The sequence below is a fragment of the Camelus bactrianus genome, chromosome 16, assembly GCF_048773025.1.
Source record: "Camelus bactrianus isolate YW-2024 breed Bactrian camel chromosome 16, ASM4877302v1, whole genome shotgun sequence".
Lineage (NCBI taxonomy): Eukaryota > Metazoa > Chordata > Mammalia > Artiodactyla > Camelidae > Camelus > Camelus bactrianus.
Genome location: NC_133554.1, coordinates 37,209,638 through 37,226,412, shown reverse-complemented (window position 1 = coordinate 37,226,412; position 16,775 = coordinate 37,209,638). Strand labels below are relative to the sequence as shown.

Sequence of the window (16,775 nt, the reverse complement as noted above, 5' to 3'; positions counted from 1 at the left end):
GTAGGAGCCCATTGAAGTTTTCTATAAAAGGGAGTAGCATGAAAGCAGTGTTTGAGAAGATTGTTTGATCTTCCGGATACAGATAGAGAAGTAAAAATTAGAAGCAGGGAGAGCAGCTGAGATACTACAGTAATAAGGTAGTAAGGCTTTATAGTTGGTGATTGTATAAGAAGCAAAAGCAAAAATAGGGGTCAAATGTAATTCTGAAATTTTTGGTTTAGGGTCACTAGTAGAATGATAATACTTGAAACAAAAATAACTGTACTTGGGGAGGAAAGAAAAGAACAGATGTCTAAACATACTTTAGTTCAAGGTGACCTTGATATCCAAGTGGCAGTGTCCATGAGGCAGTTGGAGATACATGGGTTTAGAGCTCAAGTATAAAGAATGGAGAATCAATTTGGGATTATCAGCCTAATACGTAAATCTTTGGGGATGGGTAGAGATTGGGGCATATGGCTAAATGTTAGCTAGGAATTAAGGAGACCAAGAGAAGAGTCGTTGTGTAAGTGATTAGAGGTAGAGGAGGAAAGCCAAGATAGTTCACTGTCCCAAAACCCAAAGAGAAGCAAGGGCAGTCATCAGTGAAGCTGAGGGAAGTCAAGGAAAATAACTAGTTTCTATAACCATTCAGTTTACACAAAGAAAGTAATTGGTCATCTAAGAGAGGGTGCAAATTGGCAGGTTTGGTGTACCACAGTTTTCTAATTTTTTTAAAGTTTATTGGTTAGCAACAAATAAAAATGGGAATATTTGTCATGGGAACTTGGATTTATGGCTTCTTACAAAATCTGAAAATCTGGCTGTGCTGGGCCAGTGTTTGTACAGAGCAGCAGTTCAGCAGTAGCCAGTAAGTGGCTGCCTCTTAGACAGCCTGAGTCCCCCAGCACTACTGTCTCTGCTGAGCCATACATTGACTTTATTTGCTTGGCCATCCCTCTAGGCATTTGGGGTTTTTAAGGAAGAATCTGTGATTTAACTCAAATCGACATTAACTTACCATAATTTTTTTTTATTCCTAGTTTCTTTCAGTTCATTATTTGGAATCTTCACTCTTTTTCATGTTTTTTCTTTTTTAGAGGCTGCCTCCATTTGAAACATTTTCTCAGGGACCTACATTGCAGTTCACTCTTCGTTGGACAGGAGAGACCAATGATAAATCTACAGCTCCTATCGCCAAGCCTCTTGCCACTAGAAATTCAGAGAGCCTCCATCAAGAAAACAAGCCTGGCTCAGTTAAACCTACTCAAACTATTGGTAAGAAAATATTACTGTCAAAATAATACTTTGCAGAATTAGGACTTAGGCTTTAGATTAATTTGCTTGTCTTTTGCTCCAGTAATTCTTTGGGAAATACTATTTGATTTATTAAACAGACAATAAAGTATTAATCCTATATTAAATATAAAGTTTTGTGTTGAGATGCTAATCCACAGTTCTTTATTCAAAACCTACTTGTGCCAAATGTATGTGAGAATTTGGGGGTGTTTTTGGTTTTTATAAGCATGGTATAGTATGCAGTACATGTGCTGTGTATCATACAACACCTCCAGATGAGGTCTTACAGCTTTATGTCAATTTAGGACAAGTCTTTCCACTAAATAAATTTGTCTCAAACTCATGAGAAAGTTACTGGTTTTCAGAGCTTTTTAGATTTTGGAATTAAGTCTATAAAAGGCTTTGGAACTGTAAGCTTTTTAAAATTCACGTAAGAATTTGTGTATGTTATACAACTGACTTTAGTATTTCAGAGTGTTTGTACAAATTTAGGGCTGGAAGAGGATCATCATAACCTAAATTTTACTAGGTTACAATTTTTCAGTAAATTTTTAAGAGGGAAAAACATTTACAAATTGTGGCAGAGTTCACCCGGCTAGGTTAAGGCTCAGGTTGTAGTATTCTTTCATTTTGTATCTGCCTGATAGGAACACTGTCCTTGACCTGAGAGCATTCATGTGTTTATATCTAACTCTGTGTAAAGAAGGCAGAAAGCTTAAGATAGCTGTCTTTGACATTATCCACTCATGTCTGTTAATTATGTGTAGGTTAGTAAGAGTCAGATTCAAGAGATACAAGAAATGACCCATGTCACGGGAAAGATTTCCCAAGTAAATTGGTCTGGGCACTTAAAATATTCTGTGTCCAGTCAAATAGATAAAAGAGTTTTAAAGAAACTGAGAAGAAATGTTTTATACACATACGAAATGGTTACTTTTGTCAGGGAAAATAAAATTTTTAAGTCTGTAAAGTAATACACCAAAATTATTAGCAATGATTCTCTTTTGGATTTAGGGTGATATTAATACAATTGTTTTTATTTAATTTCTGTTAAACCAGCATTTAGTGGATGTGTGCTCACTGCTCTGCACTGGGAATACAAAGACCAATCAAAATCACACTCTCACCTCAAAGTGCTTAAGACATCACAGTGACTGCATATAATCACTTGGGGTTATTTTTATAATGTTTTAGGACATAGGTAGTGGTTTTTAAAGGAAAAAAAATGGTTCCTGCCAATAAAGGCCTTAATATCTGATGAGGGGTGCTGATTAAGGAGATTGTTTCCATGAACATCAGTTGAGGATTAGAAGAGAAATTGTGTTAAATACCATAAGAAGAATTTTGCGAAACCTTTAATGTTTAATTGTTTTCATAAGATACATTATTTTACTTTTTAGAAGCAAGTATTTTCATTAAATATTAAAGTCTATGTTTTCAGCTGTTAAAGAATCATTGACTACGGATCTGCAAACAAGAAAAGAAAAAGATACTTCAAATGAAAACCGACAAAAATTAAGAATATTTTATCAGGTAAATATAGCTGAACCTTTTTTAAGTAATGATGAGATGCCTTTGTTTTGCATGTTTCATCTGAAATATTTTGGCATATTTTAATAAAAACAATGCCTCTGATTTGATTTTCCTTTTATATTGTTTTAACTATTTTTAAAGGTGATATTGAAACAAAATATGTTGAGATATGTAAGTTGGAGATTTGCTGTTTGGTTTTTGTTTTTTTGTTATTTTTAAAGTTCCTTTATAACAACAATACAAGACAGCAAACTGAAGCAAGAGATGACCTGCATTGCCCGTGGTGCACTCTGAACTGCCGCAAACTTTACAGCTTGCTCAAGCATCTGAAGCTCTGCCACAGCAGGTTCATCTTCAATTATGTTGTGAGTAACTTCTCATTTTTTCTTCCTAATAATACATTATACAATATTAAGACAATTTGACTTTCAGAAATTGTACTTCATGCAAAATACCAAAGTTTCTTCATTTGATGGACTGCTGTGAATTACAGTGAATGATACACAGTTTACATATATTTGCATAAGGTACCTATACTGACTCACATAATCCTCACACTAGCTCTCTGAATTAAGCAGTAATTTCCTTATCCTTGCTCAGACAGGAAATAATTTGTACAAAGTTACCAAGCCAGTAGATGTCTCAGCCAGGATTTTAACACAGATCTTTCTGGCTTCCTGTTCACCATGCTGGAATGCCTGGCTTAGTTTTCAAAACATTAAGAACTCACAAATACTTTTTAATTAATTAAATTTGAGGGATAGGTATTTAGGGTAAGATAATTAATATTTTCTTTTCCTAAACCCCTTGCCATTTTTGTTACAGTATCATCCAAAAGGTGCTAGGATAGATGTTTCTATCAACGAGTGTTATGATGGCTCCTATGCAGGAAATCCTCAGGATATTCATCGCCAACCTGGATTTGCTTTTAGTCGCAATGGACCAGTAAAGAGAACACCTATCACACACATTCTTGTGTGCAGGTAGGTAAAAAGGTCATACAACAAAAGTTTATTCTCTGATTTATTGATGATGTCGGAGGAATAAAAGGGAGCCAGACAAAGGTACTATTTAGGTGGGAGTCCTAATTTCAGTATTAGCTGAGTCTCCCGGGCTGGTATACTACTTTATAACCCTCCTGGCTCCTGTTTCTGCAGAGGTTTTCTCACTTCCTCCTTACAGCTTATTGCTGTGGTGTTAATGTCACTACTGCTCTAGTGGTCAGGGGGATTAGAGAAGTCTCCCAGTGGAGGTTTCTGGGTGCATAACTAGGTAGAATCCTGTAAGAGAGGAATGTACTCTATTTGGGTGGTGTGAAATATAAAGAACCCTCTCCATGTTACTGAATTTATTACATCAAGCTTTCTTTTCATTAGGCCAAAACGAACAAAAGCAAGCATGTCTGAATTTCTTGAATCTGAAGATGGAGAAGTGGAACAGCAACGAACATACAGCAGTGGACACAATCGTCTGTATTTCCATAGTGACACTTGTTTACCTCTCCGTCCACAAGAAATGGAAGTAGATAGTGAAGATGAAAAAGATCCTGAATGGCTAAGAGAAAAGACCATTACTGTAATTATTATTATTGTATCATAATATTATTGACAGTGATTTTAGAATTTTATGATTAAATGACTTTTATTTAAAAACTAATAATTATTTAATAAGAATTAAACTTTTGATTTAATGTAAAGGAACTTTTTCTAAATTAAGGGATTTAGGAATCCACAGTTTATATACTTGTGTCATTTTACTAGTTACCAACTAAAGGAAATACTAATTTTACTGTGATTTTTGTATTTTTTTTTAAATTTTATTTATAGGTAACTTTCATAATTTAGAATTTCCTTTTTAAAATTACTACTTAAATAGACATTGTTTTTAATAAACATTACCACTGTGCTGTTATAAATAAGTTGTGGAATTTTTAATTGCAAAAAAATTCTATTTTTGACAATCTCACAATTTGTTCTTAGAAGTACCTATTATATTTATTCTGTATTTAATAGATATTTTTTCTTTCCTTTTATAAAGCAAATTGAGGAATTTTCTGATGTTAATGAAGGAGAGAAAGAAGTGATGAAACTCTGGAATCTCCATGTCATGAAGCATGGGTAGGGTATTTCTAAATTCAAATATTCCATTTCCTTTATGCTCTTTTTGCTGCTTCACATTCTATAAATCTACCTGTGTTAGAATCTTATGTAAAATTCTGTTAATTTAGATGTAACATTCCTAAATATGCTAATTCAAGAATTACATTTGCATAAAGAAATATGGTGATCCTCAAAGAATGTATAAGGAAGGTGCTAGCTATAACAGCAGAGTTTTATTTAATGAGCACCCCCTCCTTTTTTTTTTAATAACACCATTTTCATTCCTTTAATTGCTAGGGAATACAAAAATAACATGCCACATTCTCCACACCTGGAAATCCTGAAAACTCTCACACTTAATTACTACAGTTTTTTTTAATTGCTTAATTATTCAGAATAAAATATAAACAGCTTTTCTGGTTTCTTACTACTGCTTCATAAAGGTCAAGGTTAGAACAGTCCTTATTTCTCTTGCCTTTGTGGTTAAAGCATTGTTTTTCCTGCAGATCTGCCTCCTTCTCTGTATGAACTATTCCCCTGTCAGTACACGTGTTTTCCTTCTCTACCTTCATTAGTGTTAGATCCTCAGAGGCGTTCCTGTACAGCACAAGTATTTAAGGTTTTTTCATTTCTGATAAGTGAAATAAATGGGAGGGGGCACTTTTGTTTCTTTATTCTTGGGGAGTGAAGAGGAGTTCGTCCAGATGTTTGGGTGCATGGTCTATAGCCTTTTTTTGTTAACTGCCTTGAGCTAAGAATAGTCTTCACATTTTTATGGGTTGTAAAAAAGAAAAAAGAGGAAGATGACAGAGATCACATATGGCTTGTAAAGACTGAAATATTTACTATCTAGCCTTTTACAGAAAATGTTTGCCTGGTCCCTGGTCTAGTTGTAAAACCCAGTTAAAGTAAACCCATGAATAAAGTATGTATGTGGAGGCTTGGCTGAAATCTGTTTTTCCTTTTGTTCAGATACGCCAGTTTCAAGATAGAATTTTGGTCAAATTACTTAAAATTGAGTTCTGTTTTAATTCCTTGATCTAAATCTGTTAGCATAACAACTATTAGGTTCATTATATACTGGCATTATAAAGTGGCAGGTAGTTGGTAAACAATTTGGAATTTTTCAAATCTGCAGGCAAGACTTACAGACTCTGTTGGACTCTCAGTTTCAGTGGGTAACTGAGCAGCCTTCTCCTGTTGGGTTTAATTTGGTTGTCTCAAATTTTATTCATTGTATATGCACCCTTTTTGCTTTCCACCGAAACAGTCATGCTGACCACATTTGTTGTGACATCTTCATTTTTTCAAAGGTTTACCATGAACTGAAAATGTAGACAAACACTGCTTCTAAAATAGGAAAGAGAGAATAGTTAGTATTATATAGTTTATGAGAAGTGGTGCTGGCAAGTGAAAATATTTTAATTGCTGTATGTAATTTCATTAGGGAAAACAGAAATGACATCTGTTTTAGCTCTATTAAATCTCTCTGAATTTCTAAAATGGTAAGCTCATTCAGGTGGTTGAATTTCAGATTCACTATAGTTTTACTAAGTTAAATCATCATTTATGGATTTGGATATAGTCTTACTGTTCTTTAATGGTTATCACTGTTGTGTTTGACAGAAATGCTTTGTATTGCTATTGATGTTTTGTGTTGTTTTTATTAAATAGGTTTATTGCTGACAATCAAATGAATCATGCCTGTATGCTGTTTGTAGAAAACTATGGACAGAAAATAATTAAGAAGAATTTATGTCGAAACTTCATGCTTCATCTAGTCAGCATGCATGACTTTAATCTCATTAGCATAATGTCAATAGATAAAGCTGTTACCAAGCTCCGTGAAATGCAACAAAAATTAGAAAAAGGAGAATCTGCTTCCCCTGCAAATGAAGAAATCACTGAAGAACAAAATGGAACAGCAAATGGATTTAGTGAAATTAACTCAAAAGAGAAAGCTTTGGAAACAGATGGTGTCTCAGGGGTTTCAAAACAGAGCAAAAAACAAAAACTCTGAAAAGAAAAGGTCTAACCCATGTTATGGACAAACACTGAAATTTCATTCTAGGGAATTCAGTCTCTAGGAAGAGTTTTGTTTTGTTTTTAATCATAGGTTCCAAACAGGCACTGTCAGATGAAGTAAATGATTTCAACAAGGATATTTTTATCAGGGTTCTACTTGACTTCATTATGCAGCATTACATGTGTATCAGTTTTATTGATGTCATTAAAACATTCTCAAGTTTGAGCATGAAAAGCAATACTTCAAAGAAAGTATTTTTAACTTCAACAGTTGTCTTATGAAATATATTGAATTGATAATCTAGAACTTATTTCATATACTTAAATTTTTTTTTTGCATTTGTGACTGGCTGTTTTTCTACTTTGTAATTGTGAGACATTTTCTTGGGGAGGGAATTGGAATGTGGTTCCCTTTTTTAAAAATTGGAGATTTTTGTGAAATTATGTTGCATTACTGTTTGCAGTCAAACCTTGATCCTTGATTTTGAAATCATTTATCAATTTGGATTGAAAAATTACAACATAAGATATTTACATTATGTAAATTCATCTTAAAATTTAAAAGTAGCACTTCTTCATCTTATGCCTGTTTGAGAACATGTTAATTTTTCATTGTTGACAGTGAAGTGTCATGGTGGTTTATAAGGTTACTGACCATTTATTTTTATGTGGATAATTTTAGTGCATTGCTCACCCAGTATATTTTTTTAAACTTGAACGTTTTGCTGTTTTTGTTTTTTTTTTTTTCCTTTCCCAATTAGGTAATCACATGGAAAATTCAGCTGTCCACATCTCTTCATTAGGATTGTAAACCAAGGGAAGAACGAGTTTGAGATTTTTTAAGATGCCACTTTCGAGGGAGGAAATGTTCTATAAAAATGAACCGGAAAAATGTTCTAACTTTTTTTTCTTTGCAAGGATGTCTTTGTAATGTATTTCATGATTAGAATATCCAATACAGATAAGCTGACTTGAATCGTTTTGAGCAATTTTGCCCTGTGTTATATGTGTTTTATGCACATATTTGCAGTTGGATTTTCTCCAACAGAAAGTGGTTTCACTACTGGCACATTACCAAGCACCAATAGATTTTTATTCCAACTCCAAGCACTGTGGTTGAGTAACATCACCTCAATTTTTTATTATCCTTAAAGATAATTGCATTTTCATATTCTTTATTTATAAAGGATCAATGCTGCTGTAAATACAGGTATTTTTAATTTTTTTATTTCATTCCACCACCATCAGATGCAGTTCCCTGTTTTGTTTAATGAAGGGATATATAAGCTTTCTAATGGTGTCTTCAGAAATTTATAAAATGTAAATACTGATTTGGTCTTTAAGATGTGTTTAACTGTGAGACTATTTAACTAATAGTGTGGATGTGATTTGTCATCCAGTATTAAGTTCTTAGTCATTGATTTTTGTGTTTAAAAAAATAGGAAAGAGGGAAACTGCAGCTTTCATTACAGACTCCTTGATTGGTAAGCTCTCCAAATGATGAGTTAGAGTAAACTCTGATTATGCCTCTGGATAGTGGATTTTGAGCAATTCTCTCGGGCTTTAATTTGCTAAAGCTGTGCACATATGTAAAAAAAAAAAAGATAGATTATTTTAGGGGAGATGTAGGTGTAGAATTATTGCTTATGTCATTTCTTAAGCAGTTATGCTCTTAATGCTTAAAAGAAGGCTAGCATTGTTTGCACAAAAAGTTGGTGATTCCCTCCCCCAAATAGTAATGAAATTACTTCTGTTGAGTAAACTTTTTATGTCATCTTATAATAAAAGCTGAAAAAGTCCCTTTGTTTCTATTTATAAAAAAAAAAGCTTTTCTATATGTACCCTTGATAAGAGATTTTGAAGAAATCATGTAAGATGATAAAGCATTTGAATGGTACAGTAGATGTAAAAAAAAATTCAGTTTAAAAAGAACGTTTGTTTTTACATTAAATGTTTATTTGAAATCAAATGATTTTGTACATAAAGTTCAATAATATAAAAGCTGTATTCTGTTTTGGTTTTGTTTTTTATTATTATGCATTGTTAATATGTGCACAAAAATTTTGGCTTAGGATAGTAAGGATCCAGAAAAAATAATACACCCTTTGGTCAGAGCTGTAGTTCAGAATAATGTCAATATTAGTTAATGTAACAGCTATCCATCTTTTGGGTATGCGTTTTTTTTGTTATTTTCTTTGAATTTATCTTGGCCTTCAAAAAGCCCATAAAAACTAAATTAAAAAGTAAACAAAAAGCCCATACAAAAGATAATTATAAAGTGATATCTTGTATAATAAAAATATACTACAATTCTGTGAGGTCAGTAGTTGTACAGAAGTGTTGCCGATTCCACTGTTCTCGCTTTATGTACTGGTTTTTTTGTACTTTGCTTTATGTACAAGCTTGTTGCTTGTACATGTTGCTGTGTATTTGAGCTGAGTGCCCCTCTGCTTCTGAAGCTAACTTTCTTTTAAGCATCTGCTTCCTGTTCATTATACTGCTAAGTCAGTCGCACTGGCTTTAGTACTGCCTCACGGTCTCAGTTGGTGCTCAGATATTTGGTCGCATGAACTGAAGGCTTTACATGCCATGCTAAGTGTTTGGATTTCAGGCAATAGGAAGTATTTGGAGATTTACTGCCAGATAGGACACCACCAATTTGTTACCGGTGAGCCATGGTTACAAGAATTTGGGAGGGGAGAAGCACTACATAGGGAGAGTCACTAGGATGCTATGGAAATCCAGGTGAAATTTCCAACTAGAACACTGCCTGTCATGAAGTGCCCAAGAAGTAATCACTGAGTGGTGGTTCAGTGTGAAGGAATGAAAATGTACTAATATGCAGTGACAAAGCCAAGAGAGGAGAGTTTCAAAAAAGAAGCAGTAGTCCTGTAACAGAAAAGTAAGATGGTAACTTTAAGGGATTTAAGTGATAGAAAACAGCTTTAATGAGTTTAGTAAATGGAAGATGAGTTGGAGAAATTTATCATGAAGAATATGTAAAAATGAGGCCACAGCAAGAGTGGGACAAAGGAAGGATCAGGGCGAGTGGATGGGAAGGTTGATTTTAGACTAAAGAAAACAGATCAAAGATATAAGTCGCCAGAAAAAGGAAGGAATGAGATCAAAGACATGGATTCAGCTTGCTAAAGATGAAAGTTTGCTGATAATACTGTTGGTTAAAAAAAAAAATGGGGAAATGGGGACTCAAGACATTTCTGGTGGAAAAATAAATTAGAACCTCTGGAGAGAGCAATTTGGTACTTTCTATTAAAATCATGATGCATTTAACCTTTTTGCCCTAACAATTCCATCCTTAGGAATTTATCCAACAAATGGGAACATACATAAGCTGACAAATTGTTACCTCTGTTGAAAATAGATTAGACACAAGTCATGAGTAGGAGACTAGTTAACTTATCATAGTCCATATAGGTAGAATACTATACACCCATTAAAAAGGGATCAGGAAGGTTTGTTGTAAACCAACGTGGAACAAATTCTAAGATAAAAGGTACAGAATAGTTTTTAGTATGCTTCTATTTTTTTTAAACAGATTGAAAAATTAATGTGCCCATATTTGCTTGGGATATAGAGTATGACAGAAGCAGCTACACCTGCATGTTCTCTGCACAGTCTTATGATCCAGTTTTTGGAGGCTCTTCTGTACTTCTTCGTATGTGCTACTTTATACAAGCATATGGTTGATTTTTATACAGAGGTAAAAATGCACTCAAGTACATTCTTAGACAAACAAGATTGTTACTTAAATGTCACATGGATGAGTCACATTATAAAGCTAGCTCTAGAGAACAGGGCTGCTACCTCCTGAAGTACTGTAGTTTTTTACCTGTTGTCTTTTCCCATTTCTGACCATCCTAACCATGTGGCAAAAGCTTCCACCAGGGGCCACTGGCAGGTCACCAACTCTATATTTGCGTCCACGCTACTCCACCCTTTTTCAGAGCCCAAATAGGTTCCATCTGCTCTAGCATGCTGCCACTAGCAGCCATTCTTTCTCTCATCGACTGAATGTGTGCAAGCACTTGTCCCAAGCTCTGGGAATGAGAAGTTGAGTAAGACTAAAATCCTGTTTCAACGATTCTCCCAGCCCTCATGTCAAAACTACAGTCACATCACTTCTTCCTTCTCCTGTCCCTAAACAAGCATGTATCTCTTGACTAGAATTAATTGCTTATTACTCCAGAGAAAGGGTGAAATTATACAGGTATCAGAATAAGCTTTTTATATTTTGGGACAAATTTATGAATCACCTAGTAAAAGTACTCAGACTGTAACAGGAGTCCATAAAGCTTATCTTTCTTCACTAATCCAACTAAGATTTTCTTCTGAGTGCATTCTGTCTAAATTATACCGATTTCTTTTTATTTAAGGGGTGGGGGGCTGGGTCTTCTGTGAGGCCCTATAGGAAAAGGACCATGGTTGCCATGTGGGTAATTAGGCTTAAGGAGCTTTATTTATTTATTACCTATTGATCACCTAATACGGTCTTTTCCTTAGCTAGGCATGAGGATACAAAGACAAACAAACCAGACATTGTACCTGTCCTCATGAATCGAATTCCAGAGAGGGAGACATTCACTTATGCTTTAGTAAGCCGCGTTCCAAAGTGTCTAATCTCCAACTGGTGTCCTGGGGACATCGGGTAGTGTGGTGGAAGAACTGATAGCTGGTAAGCTTGGACCTGAATGCCGACTATGGTGCTTGTGCAACTACAAAACTCATAACCACACTGAGTTTGTTTCCTTAACTGTAAAGTAGGATTAAAATGCCTTCTTCAACAAGGGACCTAGCACAGTGCCCTGCTCTTGGACAGCATCGCTGCTTCCTCCCCTACAACCATATAGTTTTGCCAACTTCAATCCTCCACTCCCATCTCTGAAGAAAAAAATCATATGCTAAATTGTAGAAGTCTGCTCCCTCTTCCACAAGTTATTTTAAGAACATGGAGAAGTCCTCCCTGACTTCAGACTATGCTACAAAGCTACAGTAATCAAAATAGTATGGTACTGGCATAAAAAACAGACACATAGATCAATGGAATCAAATATTCCAGAAATTAACCCACGCACTTATGATCAATTAATCTATGACAAAGGAGGCAAGAATACACAATGGAGAAAAGCCAGTCTCTTCAATAAGTGATGCTGGGAAAACTGGACAGCTACCTGTAAAAGACTGAAATTAGAACATTCTCTAACACCATATACGAAAATAAAACTCAAAATGGACTTAAATGTAAGACCAGATTCTATAAAACTAGAGGAAAACACAGAACACTTTCAGACATAAATCACAGCAATATATTTTTTGAACCAGCTCCTGGAGTAATGGAAATAAAAGCAAAAATAAACAAATGGGATCTAATTAAACTTAAAAAGCTTTTGCACAGCCCAGGATACCAACAACAAAATGGAAAGACAACCCACAGAATGGGAGAAAATATTTGTAAATGATGTGACTGACAAGGGACTACTTTCCAAAATATACAAACAGCTCATACACCTTAATACTAAAACAAAACAAAACAAAAAAGCAACCCAATCCAAAAATGGGCAGAAGACCTAAACAAGCAATTCCCCAGTGAAGACATACAAATGGCCAATAGGCACATGAAAAAATGCTCAGCATCTCTAATTGTCAGAGACATGCACGCAAACCAAAACTGTGAGATACCACCTCACACCAGCCAGAATGGCCATCATTAAAAAGTTTACAAATGATTAATGCTGGAGAGGGTGTGGAGAAAGGGAACCCTCCCTCACTGTGGGTGGGAATGTAAATTGGTGCAGCCGCTATGGAGGATGGTGTGGAGGTTCATTAAAATACTAAAAACACTTACCATGTGATCCAGTAACCCCACTCCTGGGCATATACCTGGAGAAAAATATAATTCAAAAAGACATATGCACCCCAATTTCATAGCAGCACTATTTGCAATAGCCAACATATGGAAAACAACCCAAATGACCATCAACAGATGACTGGATAAAGACAATGTGGTATACATCTTAAAAAAAAAAAAAAAAAAAAAAAAAAAAAAAAAAAAAAGCTTCACTGATATCAATTAAATCATAATTTTTGCTATTTTTAAAAGCTCTCTGGGAAATTCCAATGTGTAGCCAGGGTTGAGAATAACTGCTATAGAAGATACAAAAGCTCAAGAAACTTATAACCTAGTGGGTTTAAAGCAGGTATCACAAACTCATAAACCCATGGGGTCAGCAGTTAAATGAGCTATGCAGCTGAGTATTATACCAACCTAGGAAGACAGAATAAAGAGAAGATACCAGTCTTCCAAAAAGAAAAAACATACAACCAAAAAAAAAAAAAGAAGAAAAAAAAAAGAAAAAACAACTTACAAATGTACAGGCATCAGAATGGCATTGACTTTTCCTAGAAGACAACAGTGCAATACATTCAAATTCTGAGGGGAAACAATCTCCAACCTAGAATTCTTCATGAGTCACAGTAGGATATAGAATAAAGAGATTTTCAGACCTCTATTTTTCAAACAATTCACTCTTGGGGCACCCTTTCTCAGGAAGTGGAGGAAGTGCTCCACTAAAATGAACAAATAATAAAGGAATAATCCAAGAAAGAGGAAGACATGGGATATTGGAAACAGGAGATGCAACAGTGGATTTGAGCTGGGCAAACTATCCGTTCTGGCTGATTTACATATGTGTGGACAGTTCTGAACCAGTTTAGAGATACCCAAGTGTGTTGCCATCAATGACAGTTATCACGAAAGTTTGTTCTTAAATAATTGAATCAATCTCACATCTTGAACTAAACCCTTCATACTTAACAGAGGAGTTAGAAGCTTACTCTGCTCCCCTCTACAGCGAAACCCCTCAAGAGCTCTATTTACCTTTCGTCTCTCTTTACTCTATTTTTTGTTTTGATACTAAAATCTATTACATAGCTTCAGAATTTATGCTTCTCCAGAGAGACTAAGTAGCATAATTTCCCTATTCCTCCTCCTAAGTACAACTAAAAGCCCTAGAAAAAAAATATAAAACAAACATAAGGAGGCTCTGACAAATGGCCAAGGGACCACAAAACCCAAGGAACCCAATATTCCAACACTGTATGTTCCTTGGTTCCATTCTTGTCATGTGTATCCCAGACCTGGGGCTGAAGAAGCCAGCAACCTGGAAATGCCAACAGGCACAGACAAAAAAAGCCTGCTCTCTGTAGCCAAAGGACCCAGAAAGGGGCAGCCTAGCAAGACAGAAACTGACAGGCGACCACCACTCCACTCCAGCCAGACACCATCATACAGGGCCCAGTGGTGGTGGTCACAAAAAGACCTGTCCAAACCAGAACTTGTGACGGTGACCTTATTTGGAAAAGGGGTCTTTGCAGGTATAAAGATACTGAGATGAGATCATCCTGAATTATTTGGGTGGGTTCTAAATCCAAGATAAGCGTCCTTGTAAGAGATGGAAGGAGAGGCAGAGACTGGAGTTAGGCAGCAGGTCAAGGAATGCCTGGGGCTACCAGAAGCTGGCAAAGGCGAGGAAGAATTCTCCCTTAGACCCTTTGGAGGGAGTACAGTCTTGCCAACATACACATGTTATGTATGAATATATACCTTATTATTTATATATGGATCCTTCCACTTAAAAGTCAAGATTAAATAGGGATTAATCAAATCTTATGAAAGAAAAAATACACACATACAACTTTAAGGTTTTTATTTTGTTTCAGACAGCTGGATGAGGCAGCTACATTCTAGCACATCTTCTTAACAATCACTAAACAAGTGAAAAAGAGCTCACTTACTATATATATAAAAAGGCAAGGAAAAAAGTCATGATTGTCTAACAGGGAATCTGGATTCCCAAATAAATTATCTTACAAAAATATCAAACTTGCTTTTCCACTATTCTATGTTAAAAAAGAAAAAAAAAATTCACATTCAAGAAAAAGATCTTAGGCTGGTAATATAGCAAGTTAAGATAATCATTTTCACATACTAAGTGAGTTCTTCAAATAAATATTTTAAACCAATTTAAGTCTTCTAAAACATAGGTCAAGTATTTACCCTGTATTTGTTTGCTCCACTGAAAGACCATTTATGAAACTGACAGGAAAATGGGACTGCAGCTGAGAGCCCCTGGGGAGCAACACACACGTCACCGAGGCTGGATGTGCACCTGGGACGTGGCTAACGCTGCTGTGCATCCTACTTCCACGAGCAGTCTTCCCCTCTGCCAGTCCTCTAGCCTGTCATCAAACTGCAAGGAAAGAACAAAACAAAGTACTTTGCCTCTTGTAGACACTTGCTCAGTTGTTTTTAAAAATGCAAAAATGATCATGCTTTTGGGACTTAAAGATTCCTGAACATGAGATAAAATTCAATACTGCTTACAAATCCCTGAATACGGACAGAAGATTCGACACTCATGTGGAGAACACACCAGTGAGTGCATATTACAACGTACATGGCAGCCACGTTCTGCCGGCTCTAGTCTGGCTGTTTTATTCTACAGTCTTACTTGGCACTGGACCTTTAAAAGATGGAGATTTAATAAAATAATGTTATGTCACATTTTTCTGTTCTTATAACCAACTTTAAAAAGAAGTACAGTGGAAGGCGTAGGGCTTTCTGTCTGTATCTCCTTTAAGAGTCAATTTGATCTTTACGATGTGATAGTCTGAGTAACACTATGCTGAAACATAAAATGGACTGCGTTATGGTTTGTCCACAATATTCAAGCCTCTTATTGTGAAAATATTCCAAAATAAATCCAGTAAACAATTTCTGTCTCCAATGGCTTAACTGAGAGATGAATCTAACCATTTTTTAAATCAGCAACAATTAAACTGGGCTGAGAACAGCTACATGACACCCCTGCACCCCAAAGCCAGTCATCCGGGAAGCTAGAACACCAGCACCTTCCACCCAGGATAGAAAAACGAGCATCCAAAGTAAAGGGAACCACAAGACTGATCGAGCGACCAATCAAACACCACTTCTCTGTTATTCGAGCTAATCGTTACTCGAAGCTTGAAGTTTCCGCCTTCGTTATTATTGGTGGATCCTAGAGTCACAGCTTCAATGTCAAATGTGACAGTGGACCCAGAAGTAACTGCGGGCAACTGATTAGTCATTTCTTTTCCATTTACAAAAACTGCACCTAAAATGTTAAGGTAAAGAGTCACTTAACATGTGAGCAATAACCAAGAATGGAAACAAGATTCAAGATTATTGTGGTAACACAACTAATTTCCTAATTCAGATAAAGAAAACATTTTGGAATACCAATGGGTCACAGATAAAGCAGTTAAATATGTTAATTAACCCCCACCCCAAGGCAGGAGAAAAAAGTTAAAGCTTTAAAACATTTTAGAGTTCTAGTCCAGGGTTCCATTCCACTCTTTTAGAATAGACACCATGAGTCTCTCACATGGGTGGCGTCAAAAGAAACTTGACTCCATTACAAAAGCATATCCTGTGGGGGGCAGGGTATAGCTCAAGCAGTAGAGCGCATGCTTAGCATGCACGAGGTTCTAGGTTCAATCCCCTGTACCTCCTCCAAACATAAATAAGTGAATAAACCTAATTACCCCCCTCATAAAACAAAAACAAACAAACAAATCACACACTGTGGAACAGCAATCTTGCCTACTGCTGACCCACGGCATAAAACATGAACACATCTTGATAATGACTTTTTAAAGTGTGATTACTGCAAAGTAAGAGACCAAACAACGCTACAGATATACATCAAGTTAAGTAAACCCTCTCCCAAGTTCCCTAATTGATGCTGAATTTATGTTCTCCAGTCTATGCTGACTTCAGATGAC

General features: G+C 35.7%; 2 protein-coding genes and 1 long non-coding RNA gene across 5 annotated transcripts in view; 1 reads left to right on the top strand and 2 right to left on the bottom strand.

The window, feature by feature from the left end:
* SUZ12 (SUZ12 polycomb repressive complex 2 subunit) overlaps positions 1-8,940 on the top strand; it is a 38,506-nt gene extending 29,566 nt beyond the window's left edge. For both annotated transcript variants that reach the window (XM_074343076.1, XM_045519072.2), the window contains 7 exons: positions 1,080-1,257; positions 2,720-2,811; positions 3,033-3,176; positions 3,637-3,794; positions 4,188-4,386; positions 4,849-4,928; positions 6,585-8,940. In XM_074343076.1, coding sequence (XP_074199177.1) covers positions 1,080-1,257; positions 2,720-2,811; positions 3,033-3,176; positions 3,637-3,794; positions 4,188-4,386; positions 4,849-4,928; positions 6,585-6,930 — 1,197 coding nt within the window. In that variant the 3' untranslated portion in view covers positions 6,931-8,940. The remainder of the gene's footprint in view (positions 1-1,079; positions 1,258-2,719; positions 2,812-3,032; positions 3,177-3,636; positions 3,795-4,187; positions 4,387-4,848; positions 4,929-6,584) is intronic.
* On the bottom strand, positions 5,920-13,330 carry LOC141573623 (uncharacterized). Of its 2 annotated transcripts, XR_012499532.1 has the most exons (3): positions 13,319-13,330; positions 12,799-12,833; positions 5,920-6,260 (listed from the first exon to the last, which is right to left on the bottom strand). It is a non-coding gene; the product is annotated as an uncharacterized LOC141573623 (long non-coding RNA). The 2 variants fall into 2 exon arrangements; XR_012499530.1 differs by lacking the exon at positions 13,319-13,330 and having other exon boundaries at positions 12,799-12,980.
* A 1,314-nt stretch (positions 13,331-14,644) lies between these two features.
* The window catches only part of CRLF3 (cytokine receptor like factor 3), a 32,298-nt gene continuing 30,167 nt past the window's right edge, over positions 14,645-16,775 (bottom strand). Inside the window, exon 8 of the mRNA XM_074343077.1 lies at positions 14,645-16,105. Within this exon, the coding sequence (XP_074199178.1) occupies positions 15,849-16,105 (257 nt within the window). The 3' untranslated portion in view covers positions 14,645-15,848. The remainder of the gene's footprint in view (positions 16,106-16,775) is intronic.